This window comes from Pinus tabuliformis, chromosome 3_1 (genome assembly GCF_031772625.1).
Source record: "Pinus tabuliformis cultivar Carrire ecotype Pingquan chromosome 3_1, CPIR1, whole genome shotgun sequence".
Classification (NCBI taxonomy): Eukaryota; Viridiplantae; Streptophyta; class Pinopsida; order Pinales; family Pinaceae; genus Pinus; species Pinus tabuliformis.
The window spans coordinates 225,368,886-225,387,298 of NC_142301.1; the positions used below are offsets into that span (position 1 = coordinate 225,368,886).

The window sequence follows — 18,413 nt, forward strand, 5'->3', positions numbered from 1 at the left end:
CCAAACTCACTAAGTCTAAAACCTTCCATCCTCAAACTAATGGCCATAAAGAGGTTGTCAACAAGATGATCGTACACATTCTGCGCATGTACAACTCAAAGAATCCATGCACATGGGATGAGAGCCTCCCCTATGTTCAACACAGCTACAACTGGGCTCTCCACAGCTCGACTAGCCCTAGCCCTTTTAAGGTGGGCTTGGGATTCTAACCACTATGTCCCATTGATGTGGCCATGCCAATTGCAGCTACTCATGCAGATTCGGCTCATGTCCAGTCTGAAACAGATAAGGCAAACAAATTCATTGAGCACATCCAACATATTCGCCAGTAGGTCCATGACATTCTGGATAAATCAAATGCCAAGTATAAGCAGCGACATGATCAACATCGGGTGCCACACAAGTTTTAGGTGGGCAACAAAGTCTAGTTGCATTTGCAAAAGGAACGCCTTATCGGAGCCTATCAGAAGCTCATACCACTCTAATATGGTCCTTACATCATTACCAAGGATGTGGGAGACAATGCATTTGAGCTCAGCATTCCCCTATTCCTTGGCCTGCACCCAATGTTCAATGTGGACTGCCATTGGCCATACTTTCCACCATTACTAGATGCATCCGACATTGCAGAACAACTCACACCCACATAATTAAATCCAGATTGCATGGAACAAGCTGCAATTGATTAGATCATGGACACACAAATCAAGCACACTCGCCAGCAGAATATCCAACTGTATCGAGTTGTAAAAGCAGGTCAACTCCTTCACTAGGGCAAGTGGCTCACCAGGGACCAAGTTTAGCAAAAGTTTCCTCATCTCATGGAGGAACTCAACACAATGGGCACCATTGCTTCCTAAGGAGGGAGGAATGATCCAGGTGGATATTGGTGGCCACCCGCCAAGTCCACTTGGACCCCCACCATTGTTTCTTTTAGCTTTTCAGTTTCCTTAATTGTAGCACAGTTTACTATTTATAGCAGTTTTTCGGGTCCTGAACTTCTGGATCTGTTTTGAAGCCCTAAACATGTTGGGTTGTGTTATATTCTTTCCGTGACTAGCCCACATAGTTAACCAGGGGGTTAGAGGGGGGGCGGAGCCCCCCTTCGTTGCATCGATTGTGTAGCGGGGGGGGGGGGGGGGTCACAAGGGGTTTGAGGCGTACTCGTAACCCCATTTTATGGGGTTCGGGGCAGCGCCCCAGAAATTTTTGGTTTTGGACCCTATGTTAGGTTGGGTGGACCCACCTATGGTTTTGTGCATGATTTTCACACATGTTTTTTGGACACGATGGTTTTCGATCCATAGTATTGGACGTGATGGTTTTCAGTCCATGGTATTGGATGCTTCGGCATGTATAAATATGTATTATAACATTGGAAGGAACATAATGAAAAATCAAGCTGGTAGTCTCGGTTTTGGGATCCAGGGGAAATCTCTGTGTGTATGTGTTTTATGTGTTATGCTCTCGCATTGTTTTTTTGTTTTTGTTTTAGAATTCGTATGCAGGTAATTTCTGTACGTGGTTAAAACCTACAAAATGGCATTTTTGGGGAAAAATGGGAGCAACAAGGGTCCATGGACTAATGTTTTTCTTCCCAAAGTTGTAGTTCTTAGATAGATCTTTCTAATGAGATATTGTGCACGTCAAATGGAGATCGTATGACAAAGTTACAACCCCAGGAAGTTGATGTACCAATTTACCCAAGCAGGGCCCACAATTTGGCGTTTCATCTTCTAGGGTTAGGTTTTTGGACGTTTAAGGTTTTCCATTATTTCTCAACAATAAATAGGCCTTCTCCACTTCTACCACAGGTTTGTGTTGGGATTTTCTCATATCACTTGGCCTTTGAGTCAAGTCACCAAGGGAGGAGCCAAAGCAAAATTCTTTTGGTATGAATCTCAATAGAAGGCATTCAAAGATTTGAAATATCACCTTTGCACGGCACCAGTGCTCGCATTACCGGACTTGCAACAACCATTTGAGGTCAAGACAGATGCCTATGACTATGATATTGGGGCAGTCCTTACTCAACATGGGCATCTAGTGGCATATCATAGTGAGACACTTTCAGACACAGTCTAGAAGTATCCCACATATGAAAAAGAGATGTATTCAATTGTGCAAGCCTGCCGACAATGGAAGCATTACATTGTAGGGAAGGAAGTGGTCATCCACACAGACCACCGAAACCTACAGTTCATACACACCCAAGGGAAATTGTAGAATGATCTCCATTAGAAGTGGTCCACATATCTGCAACAGTTCCATTTGAATATGAAGTATAAGAAGGGCAACACCATAATGTTGCAGATTGCCTCATTCGACCACCGATCATGGCGTTAACCATCGTCCTTAACTCTTGTGGGCAAGAGACTTCTGATTAGAAACTTCTCTACAAAAGCAACCCAGAATTCGACCACACATACCAGACACTCTTGGAGGGTCAACATGTTCCATATTTTCATCCCTAAGATTCCCTGTTATGTCACCTGGGTCACCTTTGTGTTCCTTCAAGCGAGCATGCCCAAATGATTTGGAAAGCACACTACAGTCAGGCTGCTAGGCATTTCAAGGTCGGGAAAATGGTGGCAATACAACAGAAGTATTTCTATTGGCCGAATCTTCAATAGGATGTCGGGAAGTACATCAGATCATGCACTGCCTACACCATTTCCAAACTGACCATCAAGAAGCAACGCCTCTATACCCCGCTGCCTACCCCTAGTCGACCTTGGGAATCCATCTCCATGGATTACATGTCAGGCCTTCCTTCCACTAAGCATGGAAACGACTGTGTTTTTGTGGTCGTCGATAGGTTCTCGAAGATGGCCATTATGGAAGCCTGTAAGAAGATTATCACAGCAGAAGCCACTGCTAAACTCTTATTTGAACGAGTGTGGGTACACTTTGGGATCCCACAGTCTATCATCTCAGATCGGGACCGCAGGTTCCTTAGTACATTTTGGTCCAATATCTAGTCGATGCTAGACACCAAGCTCATTAAGTCCACAACCTTCCATCCTTAAATTGATGGCCAACAGAGGGTGTCAACAGGATGATCGTACACATTCTGCACATGTACAACTCAAAGCATCCATGCACATGGGACGAGAGCCTCCCCTATCTTCAGGTTCCAGAAGAAGGAACCTGAATTTTGGAACCTGAAGATCTAGAGGAGGAGGAGCGCCTCTTCCACTCCCAGATGTGGGTAAAGGGCTCCCCACTACAGTTCACTGTCGATCGAGGGAGCCAAAAGAACCTCATTTTGGCAAAGGTCGTGAAGGGGCTTGGCTTACCGACCACTGCACATCCACATCCATACACCATCGGGTGGCTTCACCAAGGACGAGATCTTCGCGTGAGCCAACAATGTCGCCTTCCATACAACATCAAGCCCTTCATGGATGAGGTATTATGTGACATTGCTCCCCTTGAAGTCTCTGATGTATTATTAGGACAACCATACTTGTGGAAGCGACATGTTGTGTATGAATCAAGGCCCCGTGCTGTTATTGTTACTTTGGGAAATAAGTTGTACAGGATACTGAAGGTAGCATCGCCTACCGCCATCTCTTTGGTTACTGCAAAACAATGCAGTAAGCTCATTTCCCAAACTAGGAAATTTGTTTTCCTGATGATATGCCCTCAAGGAAAGAAGAATATGGTGGCCACGACCTCCAGACAGGGCCCCTTCGCACGACAACTACAGATGGACAAGGTCGTGGAGGAGTACGAGGACATCTTCACCTCCCTTGCAGGGGTTCCTCTGCATTGTCAGGTCAAGCACTCCATTGATCTGATCCCAGGTGCGCCACTTCCCAATGGACCAATCTATCGGCACTCCGTTCTGGAGAACGATGAAATCAAGACGTAGATTCAGGAGTTGTTGCAGAAAGGTCACATCCGTCTGAGTTCATCACCCTGTGGGAGCCCAATTGTGTTGGTACAGAAGAAGGATGGGACTTTGAGACTCTGTATTGACTATTGGGCGTTGAACAAGATCGTTGTCCGTAATAGGTACCCGATCCCACGGATTGATGACCTCTTGGACCAAATAAAGGGGGAAAAATATCTCAACAAGATTGATTTGAAGTCAGGATATCACCAGGTACCAATCAAACACTCTGATGTGTGGAAGACTGCCTTCAAAGCCAAGGAGGGGCTTTTTTAATGGTAGGTTATGCCTTTCGGATTGAAAAATTCTCTAGCAACCTTCATGAGGCTAATGGATGACATCTTGAGGCCATTCACCAACTCATTTGTAGTGGTATACTTGGATGACATCCTGATCTTCAACCAGAGTTGGGAAGAGCACCTCCACCACATCCGACAGGTTCTCCAAACACTGCAGAAACACAACTTATGTGCCGATTTGGAGAAATGCACTTTTGGCATGACTAAGGTTCAGTATATAGGATACATTATTGATGAACAGGGGGTGCATGTGGATCTATCCAGGATCCAAGTCACTCGGGATTGGCCATCTCCAACCACTCTGACAGAGCTCCGCAACTTTCTAGGTCTTGATAACTTCTACCGCAAGTTCGTGTAGGGATTTTCTCATATCACTTGGCCCTTGAGTCAAGTCACTAAGGGAGGAGCCAAAGCAAAATTCTTTTGGTATGAATCTCAATAGAAGGCATTCACAGAGTTGAAAGATCGCCTCTGCACAGCACTAGTGCTCGCATTACCAGACTTGCAACAACCATTTGAGGTCGAGATAGATGCCTATGACTATGCTATTGGGGCAATATCATAGTGAGACACTTTCAGACACAGTCCGGAAGTATCCCACATATGAAAAAGAGATGTATTCCATTGTGCAGGCCTGTCGACAATGGAAGCATTACATTTTGGGGAAGGAAACGGTCATCCACATAGACCACCGAACCCTACAGTTCATACACACCCAAGGGAAATTGCAGAATGATCGCCATCAGAAGTGATCCACATACCTACAACAATTCCATTTGAATATCAATTATTAGAAGGGAAACACCAATAATGTTGCAGATTGCCTCAACCGACCATCGATCATGGCGTTAACCACCATGCTCAACTTTTATGGGCACGAGACTTCTGATTGGCCACTTCTCTACAAAAGCGACCCAGAATTCGGCCACACATACCAAACACTCTTGGAGGGTCAGTATGTTCCATATTTTCATCTCCAGGATGCCTTGATATGCCACCTGGGTCACCTTTGTGTTCCTTCAAGCGAGTGTGCCAAGATTATTTGGGAAGCACACTACAGTCGGCCTGTTGGGCATTTCAGGGTCGACAAAACGGTGGCAGTATTGCAGAAGTATTTCTATTAGCCGAATCTTTGACAGGATGTCAGGAAGTACATCAGATCATGCACTGCATGCACCATTGCCAAACTAACCATCAATAAGCAAGGCCTCTATACCCCGCTGCCTACCCCAATTCGACCTTGGGAATCCATCTCCATGGATTACATGTCATGCCTTACTTCCACTAAGCATGGAAATGACTGTGTTTTTGTGGTCATTGATAGGTTCTCAAAGATGGCCATTATGGCGGCCTGTAAGAAGAATATCACAGTAGAAGCCACTGCTAAACTCTTATTTGAACGAGTGTGGGTACACTTTGGGATCCCACAGTCTATCATCTCAGATCGGGACAATAGGTTCCTTAGTACATTTTGGTCCAGTCTTTGGTCGATGTTGTACACCAAACTCACTAAGTCCACAACCTTCCATCCTTAAACTGATGGCCAGACAGAGGGTGTCAAAAGGATGATTGTACACATTCTGCGGATGTACAACTCAAATCATCCACGCACATGGGACGAGAGCTAAGATCCAAGTCATTCGGGATTGGTCATCTCCAACCACTATGACAGAGCTCCGCAACTTTCTAGGTCTTGCTAATTTCTACTGCAGGTTCATGTTGGGATTTTCTCATATCACTTGGCCCTTGAGTCACCAAGGGACGAGCGAAAGCAAAATTCATTTGGTTCGAATCTCAACATAAGGCATTCACAGAGTTGAAAGATCGCCTCTACTCGGCACCAGCTCTCACATTACCATACTTGTAACAACCATTTGAGGTCGGGACAGATGCCTCTGTCTATGTTATTGGGGCAGTCCTTACTCAACACGGGCATCTAGTGGCATATCATAGTGAGACACTTTCAGACACATTCCGGAAGTATCCCACTTATGAAAAAGCGATCTATTCCATTGTGCAGGCATGCCGACAATGGAAGCATTACATTTTGGGGAAGGAAACGGTCATCCACATAGATCACCGACCCCTGCAGTTCATACAGACCCAAGGGAAATTGCAAAATGATCGCCATAAAAAGTGGTCCACATACCTGCAACAGTTCCATTTGAATATCAAGTATAAGAAGGGAAACACCAATAATGTTGCAGATTGCCTCAGTCGACCACCGATCATGGCGTTAACCACTGTGATCAACTCTTGTGGGCGCGAGACCTCTGATTGGTGACTTCTCTACAAAAGCAACCCAGAATTCGGCCACACATACCAGACACTCTTGGAGGGTCAGCATGTTCCAGATTTTCACCTCCAAGATGCCCTGTTATGCCACTTGCGTCACCTTTGTGTTCCTTCAAGTGAGAGTGCCAAGATGATTTGGGAAGCACACTGCAGCTAGGTTGTTGGGCATTTTGGGGTCGAGAAAATGGTGGCAGTACTGCAGAAGTATTTCTATTGGCTGAACCTTCAACAGGATGTTAGGAAGTACATCGGATCATGCACTACCTGCGCCATTGCCAAACTGACCATCAAGAAGCAAGGCCTCTATACCCTGTTTCCTACCCCTAGTCAACCTTGGGAATCCATCTCCATGGATTACATGTCGGGCCTTCCTTCTACTAAGCATGGAAATGACTGTGTTTTTGTGGCCATCGACAGGTTCTCGAAGATGGCCATTATGGAGGCCTACAAGAAGAATATCACAACAAAATCCACTACTAAACTCTTCTTTGAATGATTATGGGTACACTTTGGGATCCCAGAGTCTATCATCTCAGATCGAGACAATAGGTTCCTCAGTACATTTTGGTCTAGTCTCTGGTCGATGCTGGACACCAAGCTCACTCAGTCCACAACCTTCCATCCTCAAACTAATGGCCAGAAAGAGGTTGTTAACAAGATGATCGTACACATTCTGCGCATGTACAACTCAAATAATCCATGCACATGGGATGAGATCCTCCCCTATGTTCAACAGAGCTACAACTGGGCTCTCCACATCTCGACTGGCCCCAACCCTTTTTAGGTGGGCTTGGGATTCTAGCCACTATGTCCCATTGATGTGGCCATGCCAATTGCAGCTACTCACCCAAATTCGGCTCATGTCCAATCCAAAACAGATAAGGCAAACAACTTCATTGAGCACATCCAACATATTTGCCAGTAGGTCCACAACATTTTGGAGAAATCAAATGCAAAGTATAAGCAGCAACATGATCAAGAAAATGCACAAGCATCATTAATAATGCAAGAGATGCATCGCAGTGTGTTATTAGTCCCTGCCTCCGGCATAGCAGGGACTATAGCGTTCGATCGAGCGTTGACCAGGTATTAGTTCTTCAGTTGACCGTAAATTTTCAGTGTTTGAGCAATTTTAACCAAAGTTTATCCCTGGCGATATCGGTGTAAGAATCTTATAACCAAACTTGTGAATTCAAGGTCTTATTACAAGCTTCACGTGCCCCGATGTTATTTCAACTGGGACAAGTAATTTTATTATAAGTTTTTCAAAACAAATGTTTTTTTTATCGTGAGTTTTTCAAAACAAATGCTTTGCGCAAGCGAGCTGCCATTTGCTATTTCTTCTAGGCACCTGTCACCTCTTCTACGCTCCTGTCTCCTCTCATTGATAATTCCCTGGCAGCACATGTCGCTGAATGGCCGCTGCATGTAGTCTCATCTATTGCAGAAAATTGAACAATGTGACAGTATTGCTCATGCTACAGTCTTTCGACAATGGAGTTCCCACCCAAGTATAGTGCAGTGTATTTCAGGCACCGCCTTGATACCTTACCTGCAGGTTAGAACAAGAAGGATTTATTGAGAATGATGAGGAGTGGAGAAATGGCAGACGTCAGGTAAGGTTTCAGGGCAGTTCGCTTGAATAAAGCAAGCCAGGGCTATAATGATGGAAAGGCAGCATGACAGAACGCATGATTCTTCTTTAGATTCTATCGTTGATGAACCAGGTGGTGAAGATCCAGAGCGTGAGTGAAGGAGGTCTTGTCTATTCTCTTTGGCCAGTAAGGAGGGACGGGCGGGGGAAAGCATTTCACCAACTTCGCATACTCAAGTGGCAATTGGATTCAGGGCGGAATGTTTCCACATTTCATATAGAAAGAATTGCAGCGACGGTCTTGAAATGGAATGGGCCTTGGAGGCTAAACTTTTTAGTCGAAGGCGCGAGGCAAATGGCCACAAGGGATGAGATTTCACCTTTGCCCAGACCATGTCTCCTCGCGAAATTTTGAGGTCTTTCCCTCCTTCAGAGTAGTAATTTTCTTCAGAATCCTGCCCTCTTTGACTGTAGAAGCCTAGCTTTCATGGACTTGATAGTGAATAATCTTCTGGGTCCGATACTAGTCAATCTGGCTTCTCTGGATCACATAATGGAATTAGGAATATCTAGAAATTCCTTGACGGGTAATCTCGATGGGAGATTTCTGGCCAATTGGATGAATTTGGTGTGGCTTCAGCTGCAAAACAACTTAATCTCAGAGAGCATACCTCCGGAAGTGGGGATGTTGAAGAGACTCGAACTCCTATTCCTCTTTCACAATTCCTTTGAGGGGCACATTCCGACAGAGATAGGGAACTGTTCCAACTTGCAGAAGCTTGACATTTCACATAATTCTTTAACCGGACTGATTCCTGCCAAGCTCGGAAAGTTAACATCTCTCGTCATACTGAATCTCTTTGAAAATGGCTTGACGGGAAGAATTCCAGAGGAACTCAAAGAATTGAAGGCACTGACAATGCTAGACATTTCCGGCAATAATCTGATGGGATCCATACCGGAGGGCATATTCCGGCTTCCTAATTTGAGCCTTCTTTATCTGCATAACAACAATTTATCTGGAACAATCTCTGGCAGTTTTGGAAAATACAGTAATTTGACAAAGGTAAGCCTATCCAACAACAGTCTCACCGGAAACCTTCCTCCGCAGATGGTAAAGACTAATTTCATATTGTGTTTGGTGGCAAGAAGTTGAGAGGTGGTGGTAGCCAGCTACTTGAGAGGTGGCAGATGGTGGTAGCTAGCTACCTAAGAGGTGAGAGGTGGAAGCTATATAGTAAGCTTTGCATAAAACGCCAATAGTTATAGTAAACTTTGCATAAAATGCCAATAGTTAGTTGTCACCACAATTTTCCACACTTTGGATAAAATATAACTTGTCACCACATTTCTACATTGGTATAAGCGAAGCTTGCAATAAGAGGTCCTTTCTTGCCCGCTTTGGGGAAAACAATAACTGCACTTGTCTTCCACAATCGAAGTGCACTGAGCTCGGCGTCTCTCCGCATCTCTATTCTTCTTCCCTCCACACTTCTGCATGCAGACTGTTCTTCACCACCCAAGCTCTAGCTCTCAAGCATTTTGACCCCTCCAGAAACCCTAGATTTATTCTCTGCATCAACCTCGTTTGCGAACTGGTGGTGTTTGAGGACAACAAAATCTTTGCAGATAGGGAGGATCCATTTCATAAGAGGAGATCTATGTGTTTGCAGACAACAAAAGCTTGGCAGATATGTAGATCCATTTCATAAGCAGGATCCGAGCCAGATGAAGAGTCTCATCTTGGAGCTGAAGTCCGAAGATCTAGAAGGGGCAACCACTTGGCTGATGTTGGAGCTGAAGGCCGAAGATCTAAAAGGCGCTGCTACATGCAAGAGCCACTTGGTTCCACATGGTTTTTTTGGGTTTAATTTAGCCTGGCTGGCTTTCTTGGCTTTCCTGTAACCTGCTTTACTGAAATCAGAAAGCGCGGCTACACGTATTAAGGTCCTGCCCCTTTTGGGAAAGAAGATGGGTTGAAGCACCCTGATTTCAGCGCGTATGAAGCTTTGGGGAAAACAAGAACTGCACTTGTCTTCCACAATCGAAGTGCACTGAGCTCGGCATCTCTCCGCATCTCTGTTCTTCTTCCCTCCACACTTCTGCATGCAAACTGTTCTTCACCACCCAAGCTCTAGCTCTCAAGCATTTTGACCCCTCTAGAAACCCTATATTTATTCTCTGCATCAACTTTGTTTGCAGACCGGTGGTGTTTACAGATAGGGAGGATCCATTTCATAAGAGGAGATCTATGTGTTTGCAGACAACAAAAGCTTGGCGGATATGCAAATCCATTTCATAAGCAGGATCCAAGCCAGATGAAGAGTCTCATCTTGGAGCTGAAGTCAGAAGATCTAGAAGGGGCAACCACTTGGCTAATGTTGGAGCTGAAGGCCGAAGATCTAGAAGGCCCTGCTGCATGCAAGAGCCACTTGGTTCCACATGGTTTTTTTGGGTTTAATTTAACTTTATTTAGTACTTTATTACTTTTATCTTTTATTTTTAATCAATGTTTTTACTTTTAATCTATATATATATATATATATATATATATATATATATATATATATATATATAATTAACCATTTCACCATGATTGTTCAGTGAACACGATTTTGACTTGTCGCCGGACTTTAACAACAACCACAACGATTCATGTCCTATGTTGTGACAACTGAATTTTCAGTATCGTTTTTTGAATGTTCCTTCATTTTCTTGGCAGAAGCCGGTTATTGATGTTGAGGCAGTAACAAAAGGGAGTCGATCCCATACCTTTTATATTTCTTTACCAAAAATCCATAAGATTTTATGGAGGTGTTTAATTATTGATGTTGAGGCAGTAACAAAAGGGAGTCGATCCCATACCTTTTATATTTCTTTACCAAAAATCCATAAGATTTTATGGAGGTGTTTAATTAACTGAAGGACAATAGAAACTCTACTGTTCGCTTTCACTTTGTTTGCCATCTCAAATCACCCTGTCCAACTTTCGGTTGTGGCCACTGGGTTTTACTGATATAAATTCCATTATTGATGGCTAGGTTTCTTCCATCAATTCCTTCATTCATGTATTGTACATTCTACTGTAGAGTCTTTTCATAGATTTTGATTACAGAATGGCGCTTGTTTCATTGCCCCCGGGTTTTAGGTTCCATCCCAATGATGAGGAGCTTGTGAGTTATTATTTGAAGAGAAAATTTCATGGACGTAAGATAGAATTGTACATTATCCCAGAAGTTGATTTGTATAAGTTTGAACCTAGCAAATTAGAATTCCAAGACATAGCTATTTCAATTTCATATTTGGGTCCCTTAATATTTTGCATAGTTAGCTCCTGAATATTGCCCTGAGATTAATGCACCCTTGTTTCTTCCTCATGGAAATTGTGTGCACTGCGCGCACTATGCTTTGGCTCAGCCAGTGTCTTAAACTTATTCTTATGTGTTTATGGAATTCTTGCTCAGGTCTCAGTTTGCATGTATATGATAGACTTTCTTGAAATTAGCTTCAACAGAGCCATATCTGGAAGCCCACAAACGTTTTAAGTTCATTTGTGAAATTAGTCTGGGTGCAGGCTCTCTGAGGTGTCGAAGCGCTGATTTTGATGCCGCGGTGGCTATAGACTCGGGAATTATGCCATGATTTGAAGATGCTAAAGTTTTCTTCTTTTAATGCATTTCAGTTTGATTCTTGTGAGGATGTAGAAACTCTAGCCATGCATGTCTAAGTATGAACTAATTTAGACTGTGGATGCCTCATTAAAGCAGAGTCATTTGGCCCACTATCAGTGAGAGTCAGTTTTAACATACTGTAAATGTAGCTTCCAAAACTTTTTTTCTTGGATCAGAAATAGTCATCTGATGAAAATTATAGAGTCCAATTTGGGTATAAAAGCCTTAGATATCCATTAACCATCTTATTATTGATGTTTGGTGTCTGAGCTTAGCGTGCAAATCAACCATTAGCTGGATTAGTGCGGGATAGAAGCACTTGAAAATATCAGGTACGAAATGTAGGTTGAGGTTGGGATGCCTGCAAATTGTTTATTTGAAAAACGCATGATATTAATAGAAAAGCTGATATAATGTAGGATGTCCCATTTCCCTTGCCAATTACATGTGAACCTGGAATTAGAATATGCAAGATGTTTATGAAAACTTTTACAAATATCCTGCATGGCAATTTAGTCTAGTTTAAGGCGTGGACAATGGTTTTAGATGTAACAAGAGTTATACTTCAAAATCTGACTCGTTTTTCATGCCTGATGCAGATAAGTATTTCCTGCCTAACAGAGGTTTAGAATGGTACTTTTTCAGTCCACATGATAAGAAGTATCCCAATGGAACACACACAAATAGGGCCACTGAAGCTAGTTACTGGAAAGCTACTGGAAAGGACAAGAAGATCAGCTCGAAGTCATCTATGATTGGAACAAAGAAGACCCTAGTCTTCTATGGTGGGCGTGCACTGCAGGGAAGAAGAACAGATTGGGTGATGCATGAATATCGTCTAGATGAGACACAATGTGAAGCGGCAGCTGGTGTTCACGTATCCTGATTGAATTGGATTAAGTTTTCTTTTCCCATTTATAAAACTAGAGAATGGGGTTAAATAAACTTTAAAGCATAAATCATAGTCTCTCTATTATTTGTATACTCTTTGAATCAGAATTTTCAGTAGCCTTTCCTGCTGGATTTTAAAATTATTAAGAATAATTCTATTTACTTGTAGAAACAGAGTGTTTGAGAAGAGTATGGGATATTTTTCTTAGTTTAAGCCCTAGTTACCAGAAACGGGACGATGTCCCCCGTTTCTGGGGGAAACCTTCGCAGAAACCGCGACCATACTAGAAACGCCGTCTGCAACGGCCGTTTTCGTTTTCACTGGCAAGAAACGGTTTCAGGCGAAACAAAACAGTTTCTTCTGGCCGTTTCCGGATAGACTTGCAGTTTCTTCTGGCCGTTTCCAAATAGACTTGCAGTTTTCAGACTCAGATTAAATTTAATTTTTTCAAAGGCCGGTTAAATCAAGTTTAATTAGCAATTGATTACACATACAGAGAGTTTAATTGGAAGTTCACTGTTAGTATGCTGCGCTGTTAGTATGCTGCGCTAGACTGTTAGTTTCTGACCTGGACTGTTACTTTCTTGAAATTAAACATAAGAACTGGAGAGTCCAGGGTATTTGTGAGCGAGCAGCTGAAGAAAGAACGAGCTGAGAACGCAGGGTATTGTGAGAGCGTTGCCAAAGAAAAACACCAGTTGCCATTAAATTTTAGTTCTAGACTCCAGTTGCTCATGTTTTTTCAAGGATTTAAGCAGAAGAAGGGAGCAAACCCATCACTACTCACATGCAAGCCAGGCACAAATCAGAGCCAAGCAGCTTCACGCCCGCATCTTCAACAACATTGTTAAAAGGTACTACCTACACACTTCAATCTCTGGTTTTCTTTTATGAATGCTCGTTCTAGAGTCTAGACCACATAATTCTCTCAAGATTTGGGACCTGGGTAGGTAAGGTTCGCTGAGATCAACTGTTCATATCATAATGCACTATCCCTGTGTTCAAACTTCAGTCCCGTAATATCCTTGTATGCTTGCGGCTTGCCAAGTTGTATCATGTATGCGGATTTTGAACTCTCTGCTATACGGTCTTGTCATTCTCCTGTTGTAAGTACTATGTAGTATGACTATAAATCGATCTGCAGAGGATGAGCAGTTCTCTGTTCAGTTCCATATGGATCAAGAGGGGTGCTTGAACCTGAAACTTGCATTGCCAAGCGGTCAAAAATAAGTATCTCCTTCTCTTCCTAGATCTTCCATTAGACCTTCGCCTCGAGTTGGAATTTCTGATGCATGTTCAATGTGTTTTAATGGAGAAATCCCAGCCCACAGTTTTAACGATCACTACCCGATATCAGAATCTATTGGTAGCCCAGATATTTTATATGAGGCCGTTGATTTATCAGAATCTATTGGAAGCCCAGATATTTTATATGAGGCCGTTGATTTAGAGGAAGATCCGAAGATGTATCAAATTACAAACAAAGAGACTCGTGCCTTTGATCCGAAAACAGTAAGAACCAACTAGCGTGGACCTTTTTGGGTACAAATTGTCACGACTTTTCTCCTCTCTGGAGTATGCCTTTGCATCACAGGAACCATTACAATGTTCTACATTTATTTCCCCGAGGTTTATATAACATCCATATGGTTTACAAGATTTCGAGCTGCAAGCTCATTCACACAAATTAGAGGAGTATTATGCCCTGTCTTAGTTTTGAACTCATAAGATCAAGAACTCTATGTTGTATCCTCGCAAGTCTCAACATAAGTAAAATAAGGATTACAGCATAAGTAAAATAAGGATTACAAGGTAAACTAAGGTTTTGTTACATGATCAATATATCAATAAATTTTTTTTATAGCAATTTTCCATTTTTCATATCTGTAACAAAACAGAATATATACAAATATTTTATCGACTATATGGTTCTACGTTTTCCATATTAAAAATAAACAACATGCAATTTCAACCAACCTTAAACTTATGTTGACTAAACGCAAACAAATGGGTCCACACTTATCTTGACCGAGTGCTTTGTGATTGGTAGTAATGTGTCCAATTTGAAACGGCCAAGGACCGCTTTGACAGCTTCAAATTAGATTCTCGATTAATACCTGAAATCCTTGGTTAGGATAAATCTCAATTTCCAAGTATGATTTTTTGTTTGTGAAACATATTAAATCTCCAAATCATCTAATAAAAATTAAACATAATGATAACTGAACACACGTTGTAGGAGATTAAAATTTATAGCACATTGTGGACGTTTAAATTTATGAAAGTTTACGAAGTGAGATCCTCAAAGTAGTATGTAGTAATAATTTAAAGTGATTATAGTTAAGATGAAATACTTTGAAGAGGATATTTTTTGGGATACTCGAAAGACATTCGGAGTAGTATTATGAATTTTAGGGAAAGTTGAGGAGATTTGACTATTTAATTTTTCAAGGTGATAAGATACTTAGTAACAGGTATAAAATTAATTTGGTTGTTTATTTTTTTCACATTTATTTGATGTAAAAATAACAAAAGTTATATAGTAGCTAGTACTTTTAGCAAAATATAGTTTAATGAAACAAAAAATTAACAAAGACTTGTTTTTTAGATTGTAAAGCAAAGAATTTTGGCCAGGTTTATGATTAATGCTTTGTTTATATTGTTCACTTTTAATATGGTGTTTTTCTCTCTCCTCGTTTCTTATATGCGAAACCTCCAAACTTCGTTTTTCGTACCGTTCTGGTTTCCCGTTCCGTTTCCCGTTTCTCGTTTCTGGTAACATAGGTTTAAGCTGGAGGTTGGAATCACTCCTTGCTCACACTTAGGCACAATGATTTTGACTGAGATTCCAAGCAACTGTCATTACCAAGATTTTTTTTGTTGGGTCTTTTATTCTTCAACAATTATCATAGCCTTGATTTGTCACTGACCTGTTTAATATTATTTTCTCTTGTCAATGTGCTAAGCTAAGAGATGTATCTATGCATTATGTGGTTTTCAGTGACCAACAGTGTTTATAGGCTTTGTTCTCAAGTTTTCATCCTTCTGCCTAAGCTATATCTTGCAATTAATTTCTGCTATCATATCCCCAGTATTCTTCTGAATTAGTTCTATCAAATAATTAATGATATCCTTATGCCATTTATCAAGGCACTCAACTGCGAAAATTTCATTCTGTTGTCTGCTTCAATTATTGTTAGAGTAATTCCTTGATGCAACCCTTGATGATGATTTTCTTTACTTTTATAGGATGCTTTTGTTTTATGCCGTGTTTTCAAGAAAAATGGAATAGAGCCAAGGATTGGAAGCTCGAATGAACCACCAATATAGAGGAATGCTTTTCCTTCAGTAATGAATAGTTCCTTTTCTGATAAGATGACCAAACCTGATGCTGTTGAAGATCTGTCAGACAAAAGCTACCCACAAGTGAACCAGGAAAAGGCCGACATCCAGGCAGATACTACATTGCGATCAGAAACTTCATTTGAGAGACTGCATGATATAACTGATAACGGTGCTACTCTTAATCAGTGGATGGAGTTTCTACTGGATGACTCCAGCCCAAGTTACATTTTGGCATCCCCTGCCAATGCCAGAAATGATTTAAAGGTGTGTACTACTGTAGACTCTTGTGATGATTACCTGGCATTAGTAAAGCTTTCCTACTTATGGTAATCTACAAATTTGATCTGTAAAGTAAGGTTTACTATCTAGTAATGTCAATATATAATTGTTTTCCAGGTCAGTTCTATGATTGGGGGTGCAAGATTGGAGCAGGAATCTCTTTGGCCAATGTTTAAAATAGATAATTTTTCACAAGGCGTAGCTGATTTAAGCTTCAACCAGTTCACATCTCAGATTGAACCTATGTTGAGTCATACAACTGATGCCTGCTTTGAAGAGGAAGATGTTTTAGACGAAATACTAAAGGTTGCACAGGCAGCTCAGAATGAGGATACTCATAACGAACATCCTTTCCTTATGGCCAAGTTATCCAATAATTTGGTTGGAGATTCTCTCCAATTTGATAATATGTACAATTTATGGGGAAACTAAATAATCATGGAGTTATTATAAAATCAAAGATAGTGAAGGAGCTGGATAGATTAGCTTGTACAGATAGTCGTGGATTTCAGGAATGTTCTCGGGATTCACTATGGAATGGATGTGAATAGGTTTTGCACATCCATATTTAAACAGAGCTCAAAGACACTGGATCAGCGAATTTGCAAAGGAAAATGAGTACTTTTATTGGTGGCAGGGTAAATGTTCATAGGTCATATATGCTTGCCGATGGCTGTTATTGTAAGATAGTAGTATGCTAATCAGAAATTTTTAAATGTGTCATATAGTTTGGAACTAGAATTCTAGAACTGATTAACAGTGGATTTTTCAATTTTTCTTTATTGTATGCATTTTTCAGATTTTCTTTATTGTATGCAGGGTAGCTGGTCTAGTATCTCAGAGCTTCATTTATGAACAGATGTTTTGGTGTATTAAATTGCCACCATAGTTATTCTTGTGATTTTGGCAGTTTATCGTGGATTGACAACAGCTAATCCAAAACAGCTAGCCCTGAAGTATGAAAAAGAGACCCAGTAAGTCTCTTTTATCATTTTCCCCAAAAGTTTACAAGACGATTTTTTCTTGAAAGTTTACAAGATGATTTTTTTCCAGTGAGTCTTCCTTGCCATGGATGTTATGGTCCGGGTCGAGCATGATTAGCAGGCTCGATAATCTTCAACTCCCCGGGATTGATTGAAGCCAATCTGCCAATCTAATTATGCAGAGGTAGGGTAGTTGAAGCTCTGGCCTCAAGCTATGAGAATATAAGAACACTTTTTCATAATTTTCAAGAATACCCCGTGAGACTCGACGTCCCTTTTCCGTGACAATCTCAATAATTATATTTAATACCATATAATAAATATCATTAAATTCACATATACTTGGCAATAAACAGCATTACATTTATATCAATTCCCATATATTGAACGAGAAACATTATTAAATTGTTTTAACAATTTCTCCCTGCATATTAATATTATTCGTGTTTTAACAAATTCTCCTTTGCATATACTCACTAATCCTCAATGGATTTTTTTTTAATTAATAATAAATCACTTCTTTGTTAAGGGCAATATTAAAATTTATTTCATTTTTTTAAATTGAAAAAGAAAAGTTTTGGGAAAATATATATATTTTTAAATAGTTTTAGACTTATAAATTATGAACAATCAGTCTTACGTGGTAGGCGAGTAGGTAATCACAATGTGGTGAAGTTCTTTAAAAAGGCAGGCTCTGTACTAAAGGTCACGAGTTCAAATCCCCCGGACTAGCCCAGAGCTATGGAGAGGGCCGGGCGCAGTTCCCAAGGGTTATAGTATTACACAAGTTGCGAGGTTGCTCCAGTTAGTATTACGCAAGTTGCGAGGTTGCTCCAATTGCCAATTACTCGAATTGCTTTAGACTTATAAATTATGAATGATTTATTTTTATTAAGACAAGGTTTTTAATGTCATATAGATAAACCATAGTTTGAAAATAATGCATGATAGCTTTTGAAAACTTAAAGTGCATCTTTGACTGTAAGGTGCTTCTTTTCTGTAATTAATTAAAGCACGTGTTTATTTTATTGAGTTGGAGACCCTAGGCTTATCATTGTTTTTGGAATGTTGGTTGAGTGCATGTTTGTGTTTATCGACCAATATAGATTCATCTTAAGTACTAATCTAATATGAGTCTCATTTGAAGTACTAATCTA

The 18,413-nt window shown here is 41.0% G+C and overlaps 1 protein-coding gene across 1 annotated transcript; it reads left to right on the forward strand.

The window, feature by feature from the left end:
* Positions 1-11,202: 11,202 nt before the first annotated feature.
* LOC149186610 (NAC domain-containing protein 54-like) lies at positions 11,203-16,638 on the forward strand. The gene is made up of 4 exons (XM_089412642.1): positions 11,203-11,355; positions 12,353-12,634; positions 15,899-16,258; positions 16,391-16,638. The coding sequence occupies exons 1-3, from the start codon at positions 11,203-11,205 to the stop codon at positions 15,977-15,979; spliced, it is 516 nt and encodes a 171-aa protein (XP_089268768.1). The 3' UTR covers positions 15,980-16,258; positions 16,391-16,638.
* The last annotated feature ends 1,775 nt before the right edge of the window (positions 16,639-18,413 follow it).